At 45.3% G+C, this 25,398-nt stretch overlaps 1 protein-coding gene across 1 annotated transcript in view; it reads left to right on the top strand.

Moving 5' to 3' along the window:
- Nucleotides 1-25,398, top strand: part of LOC144480013 (glutamate receptor ionotropic, kainate 4-like) — a 289,723-nt gene that overhangs the window by 220,598 nt on the left and 43,727 nt on the right. Inside the window, exons 13-16 of the mRNA XM_078199163.1 lie at nt 2,003-2,112; nt 2,418-2,591; nt 9,557-9,722; nt 9,804-10,029. Coding sequence (XP_078055289.1) covers nt 2,003-2,112; nt 2,418-2,591; nt 9,557-9,722; nt 9,804-10,029 — 676 coding nt within the window. The remainder of the gene's footprint in view (nt 1-2,002; nt 2,113-2,417; nt 2,592-9,556; nt 9,723-9,803; nt 10,030-25,398) is intronic.

The raw sequence follows: 25,398 nt of genomic DNA, 5'->3' as shown, positions 1-25,398 counted from the left end.
CCCCTGAAACATTGGAACCCTGGAACATTGAGCTGCCAGTCCTGCCCCTCCTGTAGCCAAGTTTCACTAATGGCTATAATGTCATATTTCCATGTGTCTATCCACGCCTTCAGCTCATCTGCCTTCCCCACAATACTCCTGGCATTGAAATAGACACACCTCAAAAGGTTATTTCCACCACACTCAACTCTTCCATTTGTGATTTTGCTTGAACTAACCTGTCTTTTTACCCCTGCTCCACTATCTGCTCTGGCACTCTGGTTCCCATCCCCCTGCAAATCTAGTTTAAATGCTCCCCAATAACACTAGCAAACCTCCCTGCAAGTATATTTGTCCCCTTGTAGTTTCGGTGTAACCCGTCTTTCTTGTACAGGTCCCACCTGCCCCAGAAGAGGTCCCAATGATCCAAGAATCGGAAACCCTGCCCCCTACACCAGTTCCTCAGCCACGTGTTCATCCGCCCAAGCATCCTACTCCTACCCTCACTGGCACATGGTACAGGTAGCAATCCTGAGATTACTACCCTCGGGGTCCTGCTTTTTAACTTCCTTCCAAGCTCTTTGTACTCACTCTTTAGGACCTCCTCACTTTTCCTACCCACATCATTTGTACCGATGTGTACCACGACATCTGGCTGATCACCTTCCCACTTTAGAACGCTGTGCACGTGATCAGAGACATCCCTGACCTTGGCACCCGGGAGGCAACAAACCATCCGGGAGTCTCTGTCCCGACCACAGAACCTCCTGTCCGTACCTCTGACCATTGAGTCCCCTAATACTACTGCTCTTCTCTTCTTCCTCCCACCCTTTTGTGCTGTAGAACCAGACTCCTACCTGACTGTTTCCTTCTGGTTAGCCAATCGTCAATCCAAATCAATCAAAATCAATGCAATTATCATTCAAAAATCTGATGGCAGCAGGGAAGAAGCTTTTTTTTGAGTCGGTTGGTCCATGTTCTCAGATTTTTGTATCTTTTTCCACCTTCTTCCATCGGGAAAAAGATACAAAAGTCTGAAGACATATACCAACTGACTCAAAAACAGCTTATTCCCTGCTGCCATCAGACTTTTGAATGGACCTACCTCGCATTAAGTTGAGCTTTCTCTACACCCTAGCTATGACTGTAACACTACATTCTGCACCCTCTCCTTTCCTTCCCAATGTTCGGTATGCTTTGTATAGTGTGCATCAAACAATACTTTGCATTATATACTAATACATGTGACAATAATGAATCAAATCAAACCATGAGTTCTTATCTTGTGCAGAAACCTTTTATGTGGCATCTTATTGAATGACTTTTTGGAAATTCAAGTACACTACATCTATTGGTTCCCCTTTATCCAGTTTGCCCAATCAAAGTCAACAGCTCAGAAGCCTTGGTACTGAGATGGCCACTGCTGAGGCAGCAATAGCAAGATGACACCTTCACCTTGAGGCAACTTCATCGGGAAGGAACACTCCTCATTTTACTACTGGTGCCACGAAAGTAGGTCTTGAAATTCAGAGAGGGAGTCCCCTTGAGCAGCCCCCTCCTTGGATCTCAGGGCCTCTGGTTCCAATGGACTCCTGGGGAACACAGCAAGGCTGCCTCCATGCAACGAGCAGCCTCCCATGTGACAGGGACTGTTCTGCTGCTGGCAGATGCGCGTAACCAAGAAGATATCCCTCAGTTGGGCCTTAGATTGGCTGCCCACCTCTAGTTGGTGGTTCGCTGAGCTGCGACTTTTCATGTTGCTGGAAAATTGGCCAGTGGTTGGTCTGTACTGGGTTGCCGTCCAGACACAGTTCCTTAGCATTTTCCTTACTGTTCCACCTCCTCGGCTGGGAGTTCAGTGAAATCTGATCCATTGGTTCAAGTTCCAGTTTAAAGTTGTGAATTTTTGCCTTTCATTCTCCACATTCTTGTTGATTAGTGTGTTGTATGTTGCTGTTTACTGTTTCTCCTGTCAAACAAAGATATTCCATGCCAATGATGTCCTTTCCTTACTTTATTTCAGGGTAGGAAACCTGGTTATTTTTCCTTTCTGGACCCTTTCTCTCCTGGTGTTTGGCTCTTCATGGTGCTTGCCTATCTTGCAGTCAGTTGTGTTCTCTTCCTTGTAGCCAGGTATAGTCACATGGGAGTCCTGTCAAACGATTGTTTGTTATATTAAGTCCTTCCATATGTACCTTAATGTCTTTATGTCTTTGATTTTTATTTTCTAAGTCCTAAGGTTGGCTAATGTGATGGGTTTGACTAAAACACTATGATTTGTATAAATCTTCCTTGTTTGTAGACAGCATTTGGGCAACACAGAAAACTGCTGATGTTCTGATGTGCAGTTGATAGCTTTTGGCCAATTGGGTACTAAACAGCATTGAATAGGAACTTTAACAACCTCTGTTCTTTAGATGCAATGATTTCTTTTACAGGTTGTCTCCTTACGAGTGGTACAACCCTCAACCTTGTTTTCGAGGAAAATGTAACGTGTTGGTCAATCAGTATTCACTCGGAAACAGCCTCTGGTTCCCAGTGGGTGGCTTCATGCAGCAAGGCTCAGAGATCATGCCTCGAGCACTCTCCACACGCTGTGTTAGTGGAGTATGGTAAGAAATCTCCAGTTGCTAAAATATAGACTCAAGATTAGTGATAACTTGAATGGGAGGGTAATGGTTACCTGAAAGCAAAAATAATTCTGGGGGAAAAAGAGAGGTAGCTTTGCCATAGTGAGCCAAAAAAGCTGAGACATTTTCTGATCCTGTGACGAAGAGTTCCAAACAGGAAATAATAAGGCAAACTATTTCACACAAAAAGAAATAAACATAAGATGACCTAAAATTCATAAGTAAGTAATTCAGAGTAAGTGCCAGGATATATATAGCTGTGTGTGATCTTTGACTCTTACCCGAGTGAATTATTTGGGACTTGGGAGATCAGTTATATCAATTTGCAGTTACATTCATTGCTGGAGGGGTAGGACATGAAAGGAAACCAACAGAGGTAGGGGTAGTCAGAGATCTAGGCATGGACATCCAATCCTAGGGATTCTGATCCACTGTGAAAATCAATCACTTGTGTCCATCAGATCCTCTTTAAGGGATCACAAAACCCAATAATGTCTTAATATTTTCTGCAGTCTATGCCACAATCCAAACCTAATCTCCAAGAGAATCCAAAGAGCTTCTACAAATACATAAAGGGCAAAAGAGTAACAAGGGAGAGAGTAGGGCCTCTTAAGGATCAACAAGGTCATCTATGTGCGGATCCACAAGAGATGGGTGAGATCCTAAATTAATATTTCTTATCAGTATTTACTGTTGAGAAAGGCATGGATGTTAGGGAACTTGGGGAAATAAATAGTGATGTCTTGAGAAGTGTACATATTACAGAGAAGGAGGTGCTGGAAGTCTTAAAGCGCATCAAGGTAGATAAATCCCCGGGACCTGATGAAGTGTATCCCAGGACATTGTGGGAGGCTAGGGAGGAAATAGCCGAGATACTTGCATCATCGATAATCACGGGTGAGGTGCCTGAAGATTGGAGCGTGGCAAATGTTGTGTCTTTGTTTAAAAAGGGCTGCAGGGAACAGCCTGGGAACTACAGGCCAGTGAGCCTCACATCTGTGGTGGGTAAATTTTTGGAAGGTATTTTGAGAGACAGGATCTACAGGCATTTAGAGACGCAAGGACTGATTAGGGACAGGCAGCATGGCTTTGTGAGTGAAAAATCATGTCTCACAAATTTGATTGAGTTTTTCGAAGGGGTAGCCAAGAAGGTAGATGAGGGCAGTGCAGTTGATGTTGTCTACATGGACTTTAGCAAGGCCTTTGACAAGGTACCACATGGTAGGTTGTTGCATAAGGTTAAATCTCACAGGATCCAGGGTGAGGTATCTAAATGGATACAAAATTGGCTTCTTGAGAGAACACAGTAAGAGTTTTAACAACACCAGGTTAAAGTCCAACAGGTTTATTTGGTAGCAAATACCATTAGCTTTCGGAGTGCTGCTCCTTCGTCAGATGGAGTGGAAATGTGCTCTCAAACGGCACAGAGACACAAAATCAAGTTACAGAATACTGATTAGAATGCGAATCCCTACAGCCAACCACATCTTAAAGATACAGACAATGTGGGTGGAGGGAGCATTAAGCACAGGTTAAAGAGATGTGTATTGTCTCCAGACAGGATCGCCTGCAAGTCCAGGAAGCAAGCTGTGGGGGTTACTGATAATGTGACATAAATCCAACATCCCGGTTTAGGCCGTCCTCATGCGTGCGGAACTTGGCTATCAGTTTCTGCTCAGCGACTCTGTGCTGTCGTGTGTCGTGAAGGCCGCCTTGGAGAACCTGAAGATCAGAGGCTGAATGCCCATGACTGCTGAAGTGCTCCCCCACAGGAAGAGAACAGTCTTGCCTGGTGATTGTTGAGCAGTGTTCATTCATCCGTTGTCGTAGCGTCTGCATGGTTTCCCCAATGTACCATGCCTCGGGACATCCTTTCCTGCAGCGTATCAGGTAGACAACGTTGGCCGAGTTGCAAGAGTAGGTACCGTGTACCTGGTAGATGGTGTTCTCACGTGAGATGATGGCATCCGTGTCGATGATCCGGCACATCTTGCAGAGGTTGCTGTGGCAGGGTTGTGTGGTGTCATGGTCACTGTTCTCCTGAAGGCTGGGTAGTTTGCTGTGGACAATGGTCTGTTTGAGGTTGCGCGGTTGTTTGAAGGCAAGAAGTGGGGGTGTGGGGGTGGCCTTGGCGAGATGTTCGTCTTCATCAATGACATGTTGAAGGCTCCGGAGGAGATGCCGTAGCTTCTCCGCTCCGGGGAAGTACTGGACGACGAAGGGTACTCTGTCCACCGTGTCCCATGTTTGTCTTCTGAGGAGGTCAGTGCGGTTTTTCGCTGTGGCGCGTCGGAACTGTTGATCGATGAGTCGAGCGCCGTATCCTGTTCTTATGAGGGCATCTTTCAGCATCTGGAGGTGTCTGTTGCGATCCTCCTCATCCGAGCAGATCCTGTGTATACGGAGGGCTTGTCCGTAGGGGATGGCTTCTTTAACGTGTTTAGGGTGGAAGCTGGAGAAGTGGAGCATCGTGAGGTTATCCGTGGGCTTGCGGTACAGTGAGGTGCTGAGGTGACCGTCCTTAATGGAGATGCATGTGTCCAAGAATGCAACCGATTCCGGAGAGTAGTCCATGGTGAGTCTGATGGTGGGATGGAACTTGTTGATGTCATCATATAGTTGTTTCAGTGATTGCTCACCATGACTCCAAAGGAAGAAAATGTCATCGATGTATCTAGTGTATAGCATCGGTTGAAGGTCCTGTGCGGTGAAGAAGTCTTGTTCGAACCTGTGCATGAACATGTTGGCATATTGAGGTGTGAATGTGGCCCCCATGGCTGTTGCGTGTGTCTGGATAAAGAACTGGTTGTTGAAGGTGAAGACATTGTGGTCCAGGATGAAGCGGATGAGTTGTAAAATTGCATCTGGAAACTGGCAGTTGACGGCGTTGAGGACTGAGGCCATTGCAGCAATGCCATCATCGTGGGGGATGCTGGTGTAGAGTGCCGAGACATCCATTGTGACGAGGAGTGCTCCTGGTTCAACTGCTCCATGTGCGTTGAGTTTCTGTAGGAAGTCCGTAGTGTCGTGACAAAAGCTGGGGGTTCTTTGTACAATGGGTTTCAAGATGCCCTCGACATAGCCGGAGAGGTTCTCACACAGGGTCCCATTGCCCGATACGATGGGACGGCCGGGTCCCATCACCTTGAGAGAAGCCAGAGGATGGTTGTAGAGAGTTGTTTTTCAAACTGAAGGCCTGTGACCAGCGGTGTGCCTCAGGGATCAGTGCTGGGTCCACTGTTATTTGCCATTTATATTAATGATTTGGATGAGAATATAGGAGGCACGGTTAGTAAGTTTGCAAATGACACTAAGATTGGTGGCATAGTGGACAGTGAAGAAAGTTATCTCCAATTGCAACGGGATCTTGATCAATTGGGCCAGTGGGCTGACGAATGGCAGATGGAGTTTAATTTAGACAAATGCGAGGTGATGCATTTTGGTAGATTTAATCAGGGCAGGACTTACTCAGTTAATGGTAGGGCGTTGGGGAGAGTTACAGAACAAAGAGATCTAGGGGTACATGTTCATAGCTCCTTGAAAGTGGAGTCACAGATGGACAGAGTGGTGAAGAAGGCATTCGGCATGCTTGGTTTCTTCGGTCAGAACATTGAATACAGGAGTTGGAATGTCTTGTTTAAGTTGTACAAGATATTGGTAAGGCCACACTTGAAATACTGTGTGCAATTCTGGTCATCCTATTATAGAAAGGATATTATTAAACTATAAAGAGTGCAGAAAAGATTTACTTGGATGCTACCGGGACTTGATAGATTGAGTTATAAGGAGAGGTTGGATAGACTGGGACTTTTTTCTCTGGAGCGTAGGAGACTGAGGGGTGATCTTATAGAGGTCTTTAAAATAATGAGGGGCATAGATCAACTAGATAGTCAATATCTTTTCCCAAAGGTAGGGGAGTCTAAAACTAGAGGGCATAGGTTTAAGGTGAGAGGAGAGAAATACAAAAGTGTCCAGAGGGGCAATTTTTTCACACAGAGGGTGGTGAGTGTATGGAACAATGTGCCAGAGATAGTAGTACAGGCAGGTACAATTTTGTCTTTTAAAATGCATTTAGATAGTTACATGGATAAGATGGGTATGGTGGGATATTGGCCAATTGCGGGCAATTGGGATTAACTTAGGGGTTTTTTAAAAAAGGGCGGCATGGACAAGTTGGGCCAAAGGGCCTATTTCCATGCTGTAAACCTCTGTGACTCTAAGTTTCCAAGGATCCATCAACTGGAAACCAGTTCTCTTACAAAGAATTCAGAAAGTTAGCATGCAGGTACAACAAGCAATTACGAAGGCAAATAGCATGTTGGACTTTATTGAAAAGGGAATGAAGTTCAAGAATAAAGAAGTCTTTTTGCAATTGTATGGAGTTTTGGTGAGCCCACCTGGAGTACTTTGTCCAGTTTTGATCTCCATGTTTAAGGAAGGATATACTTGCACTGAAGGCAGCATGGCAAAGATTCACTAGATTGGTCCCTGGAATGTGAGTTGTCTTGTGAGGAGAGGCTAAATAAATTGGGCTTATATTCCCTGGATTTCAGAAGAATGTTTATTATTATTCGTCACAAGTAGGCTTATATTAACACTGCAATGAAGTTACCTGGAAAATCTCCTAGTCGCCACACTCCGGCATCTGTTCGGGTACACTGAGGGAGAATACAACAACATGGCCAATTCACCTAACCGTCATGCCATGTCAATGAAAGGTGATCTCATTGAAACATTCAAGATTCTGAATGTGCTTGACGTTATAAATACTGTGGCTGTTTCTGTTAATCACAGAATCTAGGACATGTAGATAAAGAATTAGGTTTGTTCATTTAGGACTGAGATGAGAAGACATTCCTTCATTCAAAGGGTTGTGAATCTTTGGAATTCCGTACACAGACAGTTGTGGGTGCTCCATTGTTGAATATATTTAAGGCTGCAATAGGCAAATTTTGATCTCTCAGAGGATAAAGAGATAAAGGAAAAAGTGGAGTTGAAGCTCAGGATCAGCCATGATCATACTGAATGGTAGGCCGGGCTCAATAGGCAGTATGGTTTACTCCTTATTGTTATCTATTTAAAAGGGTTGCAGGATGCTTTAAGAGCTGATCAGATGATTTGATGGTGATGTCATTAGGGTGTTGGAAGAGGCTGTTGTTTCAGTTTTGTACTCTGTGCAGAGCAGAGAATATCTCTTTCAATAAAACCTGCCATGTGTTAGGTTGACTCTATGGGCGGAATTTTACAAGATTTTACGAGTCCAGCTAGTCTGAAAATGGGAGAGTTCCAGATCCGTATTTTGGGTGACTTTTCACACTCAATCTTACGAACACTGTCTCCGAAATTTTGGACTAGTCGGTTTCTGGCCAGAGAGGTGGTGGGCGGGGCTTAACTTGCCAGTCATACTGTAGAGGGAGGTATTGCGCATGTGCAGACCTCTGGTGCTGAATTATCAGTAGCAGAGGTCTGACAGACAGAGAGAGAGCTGTCAGGGCCTGCTACTGGAGGCAGCCTCAAGTAACTCCCCCACCCCACAATCGCGGGGGCCCGCAGCCGAGATGCAGCCCCCACCGACCCCCCCCCCCCCCCCCGCCCAAACCAATCGCAGCCCCACCACTCAGACCGATCACGGCCCCCCTCCCTCCTCCACCGATCGCATGCAGAGTGACAGTGGGCCTCCTCCCCACACAGGCCCTGCCCACATTGGCCCCGCCCCTTGGCACTGTCCCCACAGGCCCTGCTCCCCATTTGCCACACTCCCTGGCACTGCCCAGTGGACATTGCCCAGGTGCCAGGCTGGCATTGCCCAGGTACCAGGCTGGCACTGCCCAGGCGCCAGGCTGGCACTGCCCAAGGGGCACTCCCGCCTTGCACTCAGCCTCTCCAGGGGGGGGCCTCAATGGCCTCCGATTTCACCGGCGCGGCCAACACAACTGTTCCCCATTCATGGAGAGCAGGTGTTTTCCTCGTGGGAGAGGACCTCTCCCGGCAAGGCCATAAAGGCAAGCGAGCCCGGACGATTGAGCGCCGGGCTCACTAAACACAAATAGATGACCATTTCCATAAACTTAAATAAATTAATCATCCTCTCGCCCATTTCCGGCAAGAGGCTGACCGCGCCGGACATTTGGGTGTCGTAAAATCACACTGATCGTGAAAACCGACGCCATTCGCGCTAGCCGCTTTATGCCCGATTTTGCAGCATTTTCTTGCTGCAAAGCAGCTGTAAAGCAGCAGTAAAATTCTGTCCTGCGTGTGCAAACCAAGTCTTTCTTTCTGTGTAAAACCCACAACTCCAACATACTTAGGACATTACACTTATATTTCTTGTGTTCTTGCGTTGAAAAGCCAGGAGGCTACAGGGCCTAATCTAGAAGGCTAGATATCAACTGAGGATGTGGCATAACTTAACAAATAGATTGTAGTGCATTTTTGGTTGAGTTAATTAGTTCATGGGGAAATACTTATCTGTCGTTCAGTGTATTAGTTGTCTACTAAGTAATGTTTATACAATGTTAATTTTAGTTTGTTTGGTGCAGTATAAGTCTAAAACGTGAAATATTTCCATTGGTCGTTGGGAAATCCATATCCTTTTCAAAGCATTAACACAAGATTCTGTAGCCATCTCAGCTCATGTATCTTCTCTTTGCATTCAGCACACTATCCAGGAAATTCCTGTTGACTTGCAGCTGGAGATAGCAAACTCTGTCAAATCTTGTGGATTATCCTGTCCATTTTAGGAACTAATCTTTGAGGTTATAAATGGCTGTACAGATATGGTTGTGGTTTACGTGATAATTAATGAGATTTTTAAATAATCAATAGAATTCTGTTAAATATTGAAAGTCAACAAACCAAAAATAAAACTCCTGTCAATCTACATTTTATCATTATTTTTACAAAGTCTTTAATGTTCTTTTGGCTTAATTATACATATTTCTGTTCAGGTGGGCTTTTACACTGATTATCATATCATCTTACACAGCCAATCTGGCTGCCTTCCTCACTGTACAGAGAATGGATGTACCAATAGAATCAGTTGATGATCTTGCTGAGCAAACAAACATTGAATATGGAACAATTCAGAGAGGGTCAAGCATGACTTTCTTTCAGGTAAAACACAATCAATCGTTTCATTTTCTGTTATTAACTTTTTCAGTATAATTGAGAAATTTCACTTTGCTTGATTTCCAGAATTCTAGATACCAGACCTATCAGCGAATGTGGAACTATATGCATTCCAAGCAGCCAAGTGTCTTTGTGAAAAGCACAGAAGAAGGAATTTCTAGAGTTCTGAATTCCAACTATGCCTTCTTATTAGAGTCTACCATGAATGAGTACCATCGACAACGTAATTGCAACCTTACACAGATTGGTGGTCTCCTGGATACCAAAGGATATGGTATAGGCTTACCACTTGGTGCGTCAAACTAACATTCAGTAACATGTGTTTAGCAAACATTACATATTACATATGTATAATTTAAAGAGGCAATATCATGATTTTCATCACTTTAAGCCCGATTCCTTCCAACAAAGTACCTGCTGCTGTCAAACAACAAGTTTCATATTGAGCTTCAGGTGTTTTGATAAATATATGAAAATACATAACAGACCCGTCAACATGTGTAAAGAGGAAAGGCAGAATATGACCCATGATTTTTCACTAGTATTGAAGACTGAAAGATAAACAGTCATTTTAAAAAGATTAAAAAACACTGGGAAAGTAAAAAGAGAAGTAATAAATTATGCAAACATGCCTCAGCTAAATGTTTAGATTATATAAAAAACATTCATTGAGGTAACAAAGAAATATTAAAAGAATAAAAGAATATGCACAGACTATAAGAAATAGGAATAGGCCATTCAGCCCTTCAAGTCTGCTCTGTCATTTAATAAGATCATGGCTGATCTAATACTCAGTCTACTTTCCTGCCTTATCGCCAGAATAGTTAATTCCCCAACTGATTAAAAACCAATCGATCTCGGCCTTGAAAATATTCAGGGACTCAGCCTCCACAGCTTCCTGTGGGAAAGAATTCCAAAGATTTACCACTCTTTAAGAGAAGAAATTCTTCCTCAAATCCATCTTAAACGAGCACCCCCTTATTTTGCACCTATGCCCTCTGGTCCTACACTCTTTCTTGACTAGAAACATCCTCCCAACATACACCCTATCTAACCGCCTAAGAATCTTATGCTTCAATCCAATACCTTTCATTCTCCTGAACTCCAATGTTTAATCTTTCCTCAAACGGCAGTCCCACCATACCTGGGATGATTCTAGTAAACTTCCTCTGTACTGCCTCCAATGATAATATATATTTTCTGAAATAAGGGGATCAAAACTGTACACACTATTCTAAATGTGGCCTCACTAGTACCTTGTACACTTGCACAACGCCTCTTTACTTTTATACTCCAATCCCCTTGAAATAAAAGCCAGCATTCCATTTGCCTTTCCAGTGTGCTAGCTTTCTGGGTTTTATGAGCAAGGACTTCTAAGTCCATTTTGTGCTATAGCTTTCTGCAGTCTCGTTCCATTTAAATAATAATCTGCCTTCTCATTCTTTCTTCCAAAATGAATAATCTCACATTTTCCCACATAGAATTCCATTTGCCAATTTTCTGAGCAGTCCCTTAACCTATCAATATCTCTCTATAAACTATTTAGAGCCTCCTTACAACCTGCCTTCCCTCCCACTTTTGTATCATCTGCAAATTTGGTCACAGTACACTCTGTTCCTTCCACCAAATCATTATTATATACTATAAAGAACCATGATCCCAGCACTGATCCCTGTGGCTGAGCCACTGGTTGCTGTCCTCCAACCTGAGAAAGACCCCCTTATTGCTACTCACTGCTTCCTGTTAATTAGCCAATCCTCTATCCATGCCAGAATATTACCTCCAACACCAGGAGCTTGTGCAGCAGTCTTTTGTGTGGCACCCTATTAAATGCTTTTTGAAAATCCAAAATTACAACATCGACTAGTTCTCCTCTATCTACTCTAGCTGATATCCCCTCAGAGAACTCTAGTAAATTCGTCAGACATGTACAGAAATTGTCTGACCTCACCCACGACTGGGATCCTCCAGTCCCGCTGAAGTGGATGGAACTTTGGATGAGTGCCAAATTCTCTGTTGTTGCTGGCAGAAGTGGTGGGGCGTACAAGATTGGAGAATCCCACCCATGACAGCAGTGGTGGGGCGTACAAGATTGGAGAATCCCACCCATGACAGCAGTGGTGGGGCGTACAAGATTGGAGAATCCCACCCATGATTGCCCCTTCATGAAACTATGCTGATCTGTTTGATCAGATTATGACTTTCCAAATGCACTATTTCCATTAACTAAAGTTAGACTAACTAGCCTGTTGTTTCCGGCATTTTGTCTCCTTCCCTTTTTGAACAAGGGTACCACATTGGCAGTTTTCCAAATCTTTGGCACTGTTCCAGAATCCAAGGAGTTTTGGAAAATGACTATTATTGCATCCAGGATCTCTGTTGTTACCTCCTTTAAGATCCTGGGTTGCAAACCATCAGGTCCAGGGGAATGGTCAGTCTTTACCCCATTAGTTTGCCTAAAACTAATTCCCTGGTGATGGTGATTGTATTTAATTCCTCCACTGTATTTTTTACTATATCTGTAGTATCCTCCGCGGAAAAGACCAATGCAAAATATCTATTTAACTCAAAGAAGAACAAAGAACAGTACAGCACAGGAAACAGGCCCTTCGGCCCTCCAAGCCTGTGCCGCTCCTTGGTCCAACTAGACCAATCGTTTGTATCCCTCCATTCCCAGGCTGCTCATGTGACTATCCAGGTAAGTCTTAAACGATGTCAGTGTGTCTGCCTCCACCACCCTACTTGGCAGCGCATTCCAGGCCCCCACCACCCTCTGTGTAAAAAACATCCCTCTAATATCTGAGTTATACTTCGTCCCTCTCACCTTGAGCCCGTGACCCCTCGTGATCGCCACTTCTGATCTGGGAAAAAGCTTCCCACCATTCACCCTATCTATCCCCTTCATAATCTTGTACACCTCTATTAGATCTCCCCTCATTCTCCGTCTTTCCAGGGAGAACAACCCCAGTTTACCCAATCTCTCCTCATAGCTAAGACCCTCCATACCAGGCAACATCCTGATAAACCTCCTCTGCACTGTCTCTAATGTCTCCACGTCCTTCTGGTAGTGCGGCGACCAGAACTGGACGCAGTACTCCAAATGTGGCTTAACCAGCGTTCTATACAGCTGCAACATCAGACTCCAGCTTTTATACTCTATACCCCGTCCTATAAGATGTATAAGATGTATAAGATGCGCCTAGTTTGGGGGCGTTTAAGAGATCCGTAGATAGGTTCATGGACGAAAAGAAATTGGTTTAGGTTGGAGGGTCACAGTTTTTTTTTAACTGGTCGGTGCAACATCGTGGGCCGAAGGGCCTGTTCTGCGCTGTAATGTTCTATGTTCTATGTTCTATGTTGAGAGGCATAGATCGGGTGGACTCTCAGAGGCTTTTTCCCAGGGTGGAAATGTCTGCTACGAGAGGACACAGGTTTAGGGTGCTGGGGGGTAGGTCCAGGGGAGATGTTAGGGGTAAGTTTTTCACACAGGGTGGTGGGCGAGTGGAATCGGCTGCCGTCAGTGGTGGTGGAGGCGAACTCAATAGGGTCTTTTAAGAGACTCCTGGATGAGTACATGGAGCGTAATAGGATGGAGGGTTATAGGTAGGTCTAGAAGGTAAGGATGTGTTCGGCACAACTTGTGGGCCGAAGGGCCTGTTTGTGCTGTAGTTTTTCTATGTTTCTATAAAGGCAAGCATACCATATGCCTTCTTCACCACCTTCTCCACCTGTGTTGCCACCTTCAAGGATTTGTGGACTTGCACACCTAGGTCCCTCTGTGTTTCTATACTCCTGATGACTCTGCCATTTATTGTATAACTCCTCCCGACATTATTTCTTCCAAAATGCATCACTTCGCATTTATTCGGATTAAATTCCATTAAACTCCTCTGCCATGTTCTTGCTCCTCATAATTATTTCCTCAGTTTCATTCTCTAAGGGACCAATGCTTTCTTTTACTTCTCTCTTTCTTTTAATGTACTCAAAAAAACTTATTTTCTTTTTTTATGTTTCCGGCTAGCTTGCCCTCATAGTTTATTTTCCACCTTCTGACTATTTTTTAATCCATCTTTGCTGCATTCTGAATCTATCCCTTCTTCTGACCTGTCACTAACCTTTGCCATCTTCTATGTTTCTGGTTTCATCTTAATACCCTCAACTTCCTTGGTTATCCATGGTAGGTTCTTCCTTTTCTTAAAGTATTTCCTGTAATTTTGCTGGGAGTCATGAATTATCTCCCTAAATGTCTGCCACTGCTCATCTAGTCTCTTGCCTACTAATCACTTCTGCCAATTCCATCCTCGTACCTTCATGATTCTCCTTCAATAAGTTTAACACTGATATTTCAGTCCCAATTTTCTCACTCAAGCAAAATGCTATATTCTTTCTTGTTGTGAACATTACTTCCTCCGGGATCCTTAACTTGGAGATCATTTATTAAACCTACCTCATTACACATTACCAGATCCAAAATAGCCTGATCCCCAGTTGGCTCCATAACATAAAAAAAATCCCGAATGCATTCTATGAATTCATTCTCTCGGCTGCCATTTCCAATTCGATTAGCCCAATCTATATTAAAATTAAAGTCACCCATGATTAATGCAGTGCTCTTTCGACATGCATTTGTTATTTCTTAATTTAAGCTCTTTCCTATGGTGTGGCTATTTTCAGGGGCTATAAAATACCCCTACCACTCTCTTCCTATTTTTGATATTTGTCACTTCCACCCAAATTGACTTCCCATCCTCTGAGCCTAGACCATCCCTCAGAACTCCACTTATTTCCTCTCTTATTGGAAGAGCTACCCTGCCGCCTTCTCCTTGCCGCCTGTCCTTCCTAAAAGTCAATTAACGCTGAATATTGATTTCCCAACTTTGATCTCCTTGTAACCATGGGCCCGATTTTACCATTTTGATTCTAAGTGCTGAATCTGGGCGCAATTCAGATCCGACTTGTAAAACTGTTCCCAGGCGCCCCCATACGCACTTAACCTGAAACAAAATCACAGGTCTGAATCGCGCTGTGGGCGGGGCTTATCGCGCCCAAAACGCTGCAGCTCCGATCGGAGCTTTGAACTGCGCACGCGCAGTGAGAATATAATGTGAAAAACATTCCCCTGTCACATCGCTCCTGGGCCGCAAGAAGCGGATAAAGCGGCCCAGGAGCGAAAAGCGGGAGCGATGGCCCCCACAGACATCGCCCTACCCCCACAACACAACTGTCCCCCTTGTCCGCCACCGCCCGCTACCCAGACCGATCGCTCCCCCCCTTCCCCCCCCACCGATCGCCCGCAGAGTGGCAGCGGTTCCCCCCCCTGCCCCCCCCCCACCAGAGATCCATCTGGCCTCTCTCCCTGCCCCCTCCCCCCCCCCCCACCCCCAAGAGAATGATCAGGCCTCCTCCCCACCAGAGAATGATTGGGCCTTCCCATACCCCCCAAAAGAATGATCAGGCCTCCCTCCTCTCACCAGAGAGCGATCTGGCCTCCTTCCTCCCTCTCCCTGTCCCACCAGACAGCGATGTGGCCTCCCACCCCCCCGCCCCCCCCACACCAGAGATACATCTGAGTCGCCTCCTCCTCCCTCCCCCCCCCCCCCCAGAGAATGATCTGGCCCAGCTCCCTCCCCCCCCCCCCCACCCCCAAGAGAATGATCAGGCCTCCTCCCCACCAGAGAATGATTGGGCCTTCCCATACCCCCCAAAAGAATGATCAGGCCTCCCTCCTCTCACCAGAGAGCGATCTGGCCTCCTTCCTCCCTCTCCCTGTCCCACCAGACAGCGATGTGGCCTCCCACCCCCCCGCCCCCCCCACACCAGAGATACATCTGAGTCGCCTCCTCCTCCCTCCCCCCCCCCCCCAGAGAATGATCTGGCCCAGCTCCCTCCCCCCGCCCCCCTCCACCAATCTGCGTTAGAGAGCTGCTGGAAGCTCAGAACTTATCTCTTCAGCAGCTGGAGCGCCCGAAACAGACCTTTGCCGAGCATGTCTGTTTTGCGCCGAATCTGGACGGGCAAACACGATGCTAAAGGGGGAAATGCTGGTAAAGTTGGGCAGGCAGCTCATTAATTCAATTTAAATGCATGCAAATGCATTTAAATCGCCGTTGCGTCCGTTTCGGTTGCGGTTTGGATCACGGCCATTTTTGGGCCTTGGTAAAGTGGGCATCTGCGCGGAGGCGGGCCCGGATCGTGTTAATGGCCTCACACCCGACTTTACCAAGTTTTCGCACCCGTTTAACCGGGCCCCATGTCTCAGTAATGGCTATCAGATCAAACCCATTTAACTCTATTTGTGCCGGAAGTTCATCTATCTTGTTTTTTATGCTGTGTGCATTAAGACACTGAACTCTTTAATTTTGTTTTTCTACCATTTTTCCTTACACTAAACCCATCCCTAAGGACAGTTTGTTTTTTAACTTTTATTCCCATATCTTCCTCTTTTGTTTTCATTTTTCTTGCCTTTTGTGTCTGACCCAGTTTCCATCTCCTCTAACTCGCTGCTCAGGCACCCCCCTGCAATACTAGTTTAAAGCTTCCCAATAGCACTAGCAAACAACCATGCAAGGATATGGGTCCCAGTCCTGTTGAGATGTAACCCATCCAGTTTGTACAGGATCCATCATCCCCAGAACCTGTCCTAATGCCTCAGGAATCTGAAACGCATTCTCCTACACCAACCTCGAGCCGTGCATTCAACTTATCTATCCTCCTATTTCTACTCTTGCTCAAGTGCAGCATTGGGAGTAATCGTAAGATTACAACCTTGGAGATAGTAAAGTGACTTTGTGGACTCTAGCACTTAGGGAGGCAACATACATGGTACGTTTGTATGTCTACCAAACAGAAATGCCTATCTGTTCCCCTTGCAATTGAATCCCCTATCACTACAACTCTACCCCTCTTTTTCCTGCCCATCCGTCCAGTTGAGCCACCCATGGTGTAATGGATTTAGCTTTCATTGCATTCCCCCAAAAAATCATCACCCTCAACAGTATCCAAGACAATGTCTGTCTGAGAGGGATATGATGTAAATCATATGCCATGGCTCAGGAAGAGTACTTTTTTAAAAATATTTTTTTAATGAGTTTTCCATTTTACATTTACCACAAGACACAGCAAATTCACAAAATCCAGTACGTACGGAGTAATTTTTTCGAGAAAATTCCGCCCCTTGTCTTTTTCATGATACATGATCTGACTACTTTCTCAGGAAACAAGCAAGGATTCCTAAATACCAGAACAAAAACACAATCTCAATAGTTCTAATGGGGGATTCTCCTCATCCACAATGAGGATTTATAAGGCCATACCAACCATCTCTGTATCAAACCACCCAGCCACCACGCTGCTGTGGCACTGTACCTCTAAAAAGTAAAGTGGAAGGTACTAAATGTTGTACTCGCTCAGTGTAAATGCCTCTGTGCTCATATATCATTCACTCTTATCAGGATAAAAGATAACATCACAAAATTGTGATTATAATCTCAAGGGAACAAAGTTCAGGATTAACAATGAACCAGAACAGGTATAGCAGGGGATACATAGAACCATAGAATCCCTCAGGAAACAAGCAAGGATTCCTAAATACCAGAAGGAGGCCATTTAGCCGTTAAAGTCTGCACCAACTTCCCAAAAGCGCATCCCAACCAGGCCCTCTCCGCCACCCTATCCCTGTAACCCCGTGCATTTACCATGGCTAATCCACCTAACCTACACGCCTTTGGACACTAAGGACCAATTTAACAATATGAAGTGCAACGTGACCTAGGTGTCATGGTGGAACAGTTGCTGAAGGTTGGCATGCAGGTACAGAAGGCAGTGAGGAAAGCTAATGGTATGCTGGCCTTCATAGCAAGGGGATTTGAGTATAGGAGTAAGGATATCTTGCTGCAATTATACAGAGCCTTGGTGAGGCCACACCTTGAGTACTGTGTATAGGGATGACGACAGTGTCCCTGCTGATTACACCTGTGGGAAGTGCACCCATCTGCAGCTCCTCCAAAACCGTGTTAGGGAACTGGAGCTGGAGTTGGATGAACTTAGGATCATTAGGGACGCAGAGGTGGCCATAGACAGAAGCTTTAGGAATACAGTTACTCCGAGGAATGAAAACAGATGGATGATGGTGAGAGGGGCTGGGAGGAAGCAGTCCGTGCAGGGATCCCCAGTGGTCGTTCCCCTTAGCAACAAGTATTCCGCTTTGGATACGGTTGAGGGGGATGACATACCAGTGGTGAGCCGCAGTGAGAGGATCTCCAGCACTGTGTCTGTCTCTGTGGCTCGGGAGGGTAAGGGGCAGAGCGGGAGGGCAATAGTTATTGGGGACTCGTTAGTTAGAGGGATAGATAGGAGGTTCTGTGGCAGCAAAAGAGACTCACGGATGGTATGTTGCCTACCGGATGCCAAGGTCCGTGACGTCTCAGACCGTGTTTTCCGGATTCTGAAGGGGGAGGGGAAACAGTCACAAGTCGTGGTACACATTGGTACCAATGACATAGGTAAGAGAAGGGACGGGGATTTAAAACAGGAATTTCTGGAGCTGGGCTGGAAGCTAAGAGCCAAGACAAAACATGTGGTCATCTCTGGTACGTTGCCGGTGCCACGTGATAGCGAGGTGAGGAACAGGGAGAGAGTGCAGTTAAACATGTGGTTGCAGGGATGGTGTAGGAGGGAAGGTTTCAGATACGTGGATAATTGGAACACATTCTGGGGAAGGTGGGACCTGTACAAACAGGACGGGGTGCACCTGAACCAGAGGGGCACCAATATCCTAGGAGGGAAATTTGTTACGGCTCTTCAGGGGGGTTTAAACTAATTTGTCAGGGGAGTGGGAAAAGGAGTTGTAGTCCAGAAGTCAGTGAGGGTGGTGAGGTATTGGGGAAAGTATCAGGGTCAAGGGTGGGTACCGGTAGACAAGAAGGTGGGTTGAAGTGTGTCTACTTCAATGCAAGGAGCATCCGGAACAAGGTAGATGAACTTGGGGCGTGGATTGGTACTTGGGACTACGATGTTGTGGCCATTACGGAGACGTGGGTAGAACAAGGACAGGAATGGTTGTTGGACGTTCCGGGGTATAGATGTTTCACTAAGTGTAGGGAAGCTGGTAAAAGAGGTGGAGGAGTGGCATTGTTAATCAAGGATAGTTTAACGGCTGCGGAAAGGCACTTCGAGGGGGATCTGCACACTGAGGTAATATGGGCTGAGGTTAGAAATAGGAAAGGAGCGGTCACATTGTTAGGAGTTTACTATAGGCCCCCAAATAGTAATAGAGATGTGGAGGAAGAAATTGCTAAGCAGATTATGGATATGTGTGGGGGTCACAGGGTAGTTGTCATGGGGGACTTTAACTTTCCAAATATTGATTAGAACCTTTGTAGGTCAAATAGTTCGGATGGGGCAGTTTTTGTGCAGTGTGTGCAGGAGGGTTTCCTGACACAATATGTGGATAGGCCGACAAGAGGTGAGGCCACATTGGATTTGGTGCTGGGAAATGAACCGAGCCAAGTGTTAGATTTGGTTGTGGGAGAGCACTTTGGAGATAGTGACCACAATTCGGTATCTTTTGTCATTGCAATGGAGAGGGACAGGGCCGTACGGCAGGGCAAGGTTTACAATTGGGGGAGAGGTAATTATGATGCGATTAGGCAAGAATTAGGGGGCATAAGTTGGGAACAGAAACTGTCAGAGAAAGGAACTAATGAAAAGTGGAACTTTTTCAAGGAACAAATACTGGATGTCCTTGATAGGTATGTCCCTGTCAGGCAGGGAGGAAATGGCCGAGTGAGGGAACTATGGTTCACGAAAGAGGTGGAATGTCTTGTGAAAAGGAAGAGGGAAGCTTATTTAGGGATGAGGAAACAAGGTTCAGATGGCTCGATTGAGGGTTACAAGTTAGCAAGGAATGAGCTGAAAAAGGGGCTTAGGAGAGCTAGGAGGGAAAAACGAGAAGTCCTTGGCGGCTCAGATCAAGGAAAACCCCAAGGCTTTTTACTCTTATGTGAGGAATAAAAGAATGACCAGAGTGAGGTTAGGGCCGGTCAAGGACAGTAGTGGGAACTTGTGTATGGAGTCAGTAGAGATAGGCGAGGTGATAGAACCATAGAAAATTACAGCTCAGAAACAGGCCTTTTGGCCCTTCTTGTCTGTGCCGAACCATTTTATGCCTAGTCCCACTGACCTGCACTTGGACCATATCCCTCCACACCCCTCTCATCCATGAACCCGTCCAAGTTTTTCTTAAATGTTAAAAGCATTTACCACTTTATCCGGCAGCTCATTCCACACTCCCACCACTCTCTGCGTGAAGAAGCCCCCCCTAATATTCCCTTTAAACTTTTCTCCTTTCACCCTTAACCCATGCCCTCTGGTTTTTTTCTCCCCTAGCCTCAGCGGAAAAAGCCTGCTTGCATTCACTCTATCTATACCCATCAAAATCTTATACACCTCTATCAAATCTCCCCTCAATCTTCTACGCTCCAGGGAATAAAGTCCCAACCTATTCAATCTCTCTCTGTAACTCAGCTTCTCAAGTCCCGGCAACATCCTTGTGAGCCTTCTCTGCACTCTTTCAATCTTATTTACATCCTTCCTGTAACTAGGTGACCAAAACTGTACACAATACTCCAAATGTGGCCTCACCAATGCCTGATGAATGAATACTTTTCTTCAGTGTTCACCAAGGAGAGGGGCCATGTTTTTGAGGAAGAGAAGGTGTTACAGGCTAATAGGCTGGAGGAAATAGATTTTCGGAGGGAGGATGTCCTGGCAGTTTTGAATAAACTGAAGGTCGATAAGTCCCCTGGGCCTGATGAAATGTATCCTAGGATTCTTTGGGAGGCAAGGGATGAGATTGCAGAGCCTTTGGCTTTGATCTTTGGGTCCTCGCTGTCCACGGGGATGGTGCCAGAGGACTGGCGAATGGCGAATGTTGTTCCTCTGTTTAAGAAAGGGAATAGAAATGACCCTGGTAATTATAGACCGGTTAGTCTTACTTCGGTGGTTGGTAAATTGATGGAAAAGGTCCTTAGAGATGGGATTTACGACCATTTAGAAAGATGCGGATTAATCCGGGATAGTCAGCACGGATTCGTGAAGGGCAAGTCGGGCCTCACAAATTTGATAGTATTTTTTGAGGAGGTAACTAAGTGTGTTGATGAAGGTAGGGCAGTTGATGTCATATACATGGATTTTAGTAAGGCGTTTGATAAGGTCCCCCATGGTCGGCTTATGATGAAAGTGAGGAGGTGTGGGATAGAGGGAAAGTTGGCCGATTGGATAGGTAACTGGCTGTCTGATCGAAAATTTTCGGATTGGAGGCAGGTTGCTAGCGGAGTGCCGCAGGGATCAGTGCTTGGTCCTCTGCTCTTTGTGATTTTTATTAATGACTTGGGGGCTGAAGGGTGGATCAGTAAATTTGCTGATGACACCAAGATTGGTGGAGTAGTGGATGAGGTGGAGGGCTGTTGTAGGCTGCAAAGAGACATAGATAGGATGCAAAGCTGGGCTGAAAAATGGCAAATGGAGTTTAACCCTGATAAATGTGAGGTGATTCATTTTGGTAGGACTAATTTAAATGTGGATTACAGGGTCAAAGGTAGGGTTCTGAAGACTGTGGAGGAACAGAGAGATCTTGGGGTCCATATCCACAGATCTCTAAAGGTTGCCACTCTAGTGGATAGAGCTGTGAAGAAGGCCTATAGTGTGTTAGCTTTTATTAACAGGGGGTTGGAGTTTAAGAGCCGTGGGGTTATGCTGCAACTGTACAGGACCTTGGTGAGACCACATTTGGAATATTGTGTGCAGTTCTGGTCACCTCACTATAAGAAGGATGTGGAAGCGCTGGAAAGAGTGCAGAGGAGATTTACCAGGATGCTGCCTGGTTTGGAGGGTAGGTCTTATGAGGAAAGGTTGAGGGAGCTCGGGCTGTTCTCTCTGGAGTGGAGGAGGCTGAGGGGAGACTTAATAGGGGTTTATAAAATGAGGAAGGGGATAGATAGAGTGAACGTTCAAAGACTATTTCCTCGGGTGAATGGAGCTATTACAAGGGGGCATAACTATAGGGCTCGTGGTGGGAGATACAGGAAGGATATCAGAGGTAGGTTCTTTACGCAGAGAGTGGTTGGGGTGTGGAATGGACTGCCTGCAGTGATAGTGGAGTCAGAGACTTTAGGAACATTTAAGCGGTTATTGGATAGGCACATGGAGCACACCAGGATGATAGGGAGTGGGATAGCTTGATCTTGGTTTCAGATAAAGCTCGGCACAACATCGTGGGCCGAAGGGCCTGTTCTGTGCTGTACTGTTCTATATAGTTTTGGTCTCCTAGTCTGAGGAAGGATATTCTTGCTATTGAGGGATTCCAGCGAAGGTTCACCAGACTGATTCCTGGAATGGCAGGACTCACATACGACGAAAGACTGGAATTTAGAAGAATGAACGGAGATCTCATAGAAACATATAAAATCCTGATGGGACTGGACAGGCTCGATGCAGGAAGAATGTTTCCAATGTTGGAGAAGTCTGGAACTAGGGGTCACAGTCTAAGAAGAAGGGGTAAGCCATTCAGGACTGAGATGAGGAAGAACTTCTTCACTCAGAGAGTTGTGAACCTGTGGAATTCTCTACCACAGAAAGCTGCTGGGGCCAGTTTGATAGACGTATTCAAGAGGGAGCTGGACGTGGCCCTTGTGGCTAAAGGGATCAAGGGGTATGGGGAGAAAGCGGGAGTGGGATACTGAAGGTGCATGATCAACCATGATCATATTGAATGGTGGTGCAGGCTCAAAGGGCCGAATGGCCTACTCCTGTACCTATTTTCTATGTTTCTAAAAGGCCAAAGTCATGACAGAATCGTCAAGCAACATCCAAGATCCATTCAGAGTTTCACCGAAGCCTCTGCACCTCCGCCACGTTGCAGGGGCAAAGAAAAGCCTAGGCCCTGGTCGGTGGCAAGAACTCATCACGTCAGGGTGCCTCCATGACAAACACTGAGTACAAGATAATGTAAGATCAGTGGTCGGAGTCTTCGACTGACCCCAAGCCTTGAAGATTGGATACAATGTACTTCATTGAATTGAAGAAACCCAGTCCTCAAATTAATATGTGAAAGCATGACAGCCAATTCTCAAATTCAGCCAGGAATTCACACCCAGCCCCCATCAGGAGACAGGGCGTTTTGAAATTCCTTCTCCGGCTCCATCCACCCCGAGTCAGCCAGGATGTACAGCACATCATGCAGCAGCATTTCCAAGAACTGAAGGTGAAACCCCCACTGAGGAAACTGCTCTCTGTGTTGACAGGATTCTCTTCTCCGCTTCATCCATTCCCTTTTAGGATGTCCCGCAATTCAATGTGAGCACCAAAAATCTATGCTGGGGAGCCAAGAATGTCGTCCACACCTTCACTCACAATAGCAGCCCAAAGTGTAGGTCCTCTCACCAGTGAAACCGCCACTGCAAACTAGGCCTCACTCCAGCCGTCTCCGAATGCCTCGATCAAACTAGGATTTTTCTTGATTTAACTCGGCTCCCCGTCACCAGAACTCAGCCAGGATCTTTCAGGAACATGGCACAGATTAAACACATCAGGATCAAATAATTATGGGTTGTGCAACAGGATAAAAAACAGATTAAAAGATGAATAGCCCCAGAGCTCGTGAAAACGCCTTCCCTCCCACGCTTTCATCATGTGACCCCCATGACCATCTCTTTTAATGCCTTAATTCCTGCCTCTGTGGTCATATAGTTGCTTCACCTCAACCCATCCGGAGAAGTAGTCCATCACTATAAGGAACGATTTCCTTTTGTAGACAAACAGCCTCTCCCAAATCCTGTTAACGGATTGTGTGGGGATGAGAGGTTCCCTGGTCCTGCCTGTGCAATGCCTTTGATTGCCTTGGAGATGCCTGGTCAATCTAAGTTGTTGTTATATGAAATCCCAACATATAATTCTCATCATTATGTGAACTGAATATCCACTCAATCCAAAACTCCAAGTACATTACAACAGAAAATATTTATTTAACACAAAAAAAATTGAATAGAAATAGTGCAATACAGTCATACTATACTTTACCAATCTTGATATATCAAAAACAACAAAAAGCAGACTTTCTGATTTGATTTAATGCAAGGTAAGTCCATTCAAAAGTCTGACAGCAGCAGGGAAGAAGCTGTTCTTGAGTCAGTTGGTACATGACCTCAGACCTTTGTATGTTTTTCCCGATAGAAGAAGGTGGAAGAGAGAATGTCCGGGGTGCGTGGGGTCCTTAATTATGCTGGCTGCTTTGCCGAGGCAGCGGGAAGTGTAGACAGAGTCAATGGATGGGAAGCTGGGTTGCGTGATGGATTGGGCTACATTCACGACCGTTTGTAGTTTTGTAGACTAATGCGGTTTTGGAGAGAAAATTCATAAATACATGGATCATGGTAAAATTGACCAGTTACAGGCACAAATTGACACATGCAGTTGTCATAAAGTGACAATAACAGAAGCATGGCTCAAACAATGGCAGGAACAGAGAGTGGATATTCAGGGCAATAAGGAAATGTGGGGGTGTGGTATTGCAACTGTTTGGATTGCTCTTTCAATGAACCATCACAGATATAATGAACTAAATGGCCTCTACATTCTCTTTAATTCCATGAACTAATAGACATTTTTCAAAGCTATTGGGGAGGCAGTGGCATTGTCACTGGGCTAGTAATCCAGACACCCAGGGTAATGCTCTGAGGACCTGGGTTCAAATCCCACCATGGCAGATGGTGAAATTTGAATTCAATAAAAAACAATCTGGAATTACAAGTCTCCAGATGAGCATGAAACTATTGTCGATTGCTGTAAAGATCCGCCTGGTTCTCTAATGTCCTTTAGGGAAGGAAATCTGCCGTCCTTACCTGGTCTGGCCTACATGTAACTCCAGACCCACTGCAAAATGGTTGACTCTTAATTGCCCTCAGGGATGAGCAATAATTGCTGGCACAGTCAGTGACGGCCACATCCCATGAATGAATACATTTTTAAAAATTGACAATTACTCTTTGAGACATTTTACATGATGAAATCTTACCACAAAGTTACTGACATTAAGTTCTCTCCATTCTCTCCAGACAGACTTCTGAATTACTTCCCTGCAGATAAACACATAGTAGAAACGTCTGGTTACAGTTCTCCTTTAAAGGATTACAACCAATCATTGTCACTTCTCCTGTCCCTCATCTGAACAAGTCTACACCTGAAGTAATTGTATATTGACAGCTAATTTTGGAAAGAGATTATTTGATCATCAAATTAACCCACACAGAAATAGGCTATTTGGTCCATTATGCCTGCCCAACTCTGTGAGAGACATCCAATTAATCCCATTCATCATCTTCAAGTCTCAGATGCTGCTTTCACCAAACTGACCAAATTTGTGTTTTGTGCCAAATGACTTAGCCAATAAATAATTAGCCGTAAATTTCCTCATTGATAGTTCTGTTCCGCTGTATCCTTGAGGTATTCCTTCACTTTGGATAGGGATCAAGAACAGATCCAAGGCAATTCCAGCATGAATTTTAAAAAAAGGTCAGGGTAAACGATATAAATCATGATACCTTTAATGATGTGGGTCAGCTCTAACTTACAGTATCCATTCTCTGACAATGTTTGTATAAGTCTG

Source organism: Mustelus asterias, chromosome 27 (assembly GCF_964213995.1).
Source record: "Mustelus asterias chromosome 27, sMusAst1.hap1.1, whole genome shotgun sequence".
In the NCBI taxonomy this organism is placed as follows: domain Eukaryota; kingdom Metazoa; phylum Chordata; class Chondrichthyes; order Carcharhiniformes; family Triakidae; genus Mustelus; species Mustelus asterias.
Note: the sequence above shows the minus strand (reverse complement) of the source record. Positions and strands in the feature narration are given on the sequence as shown.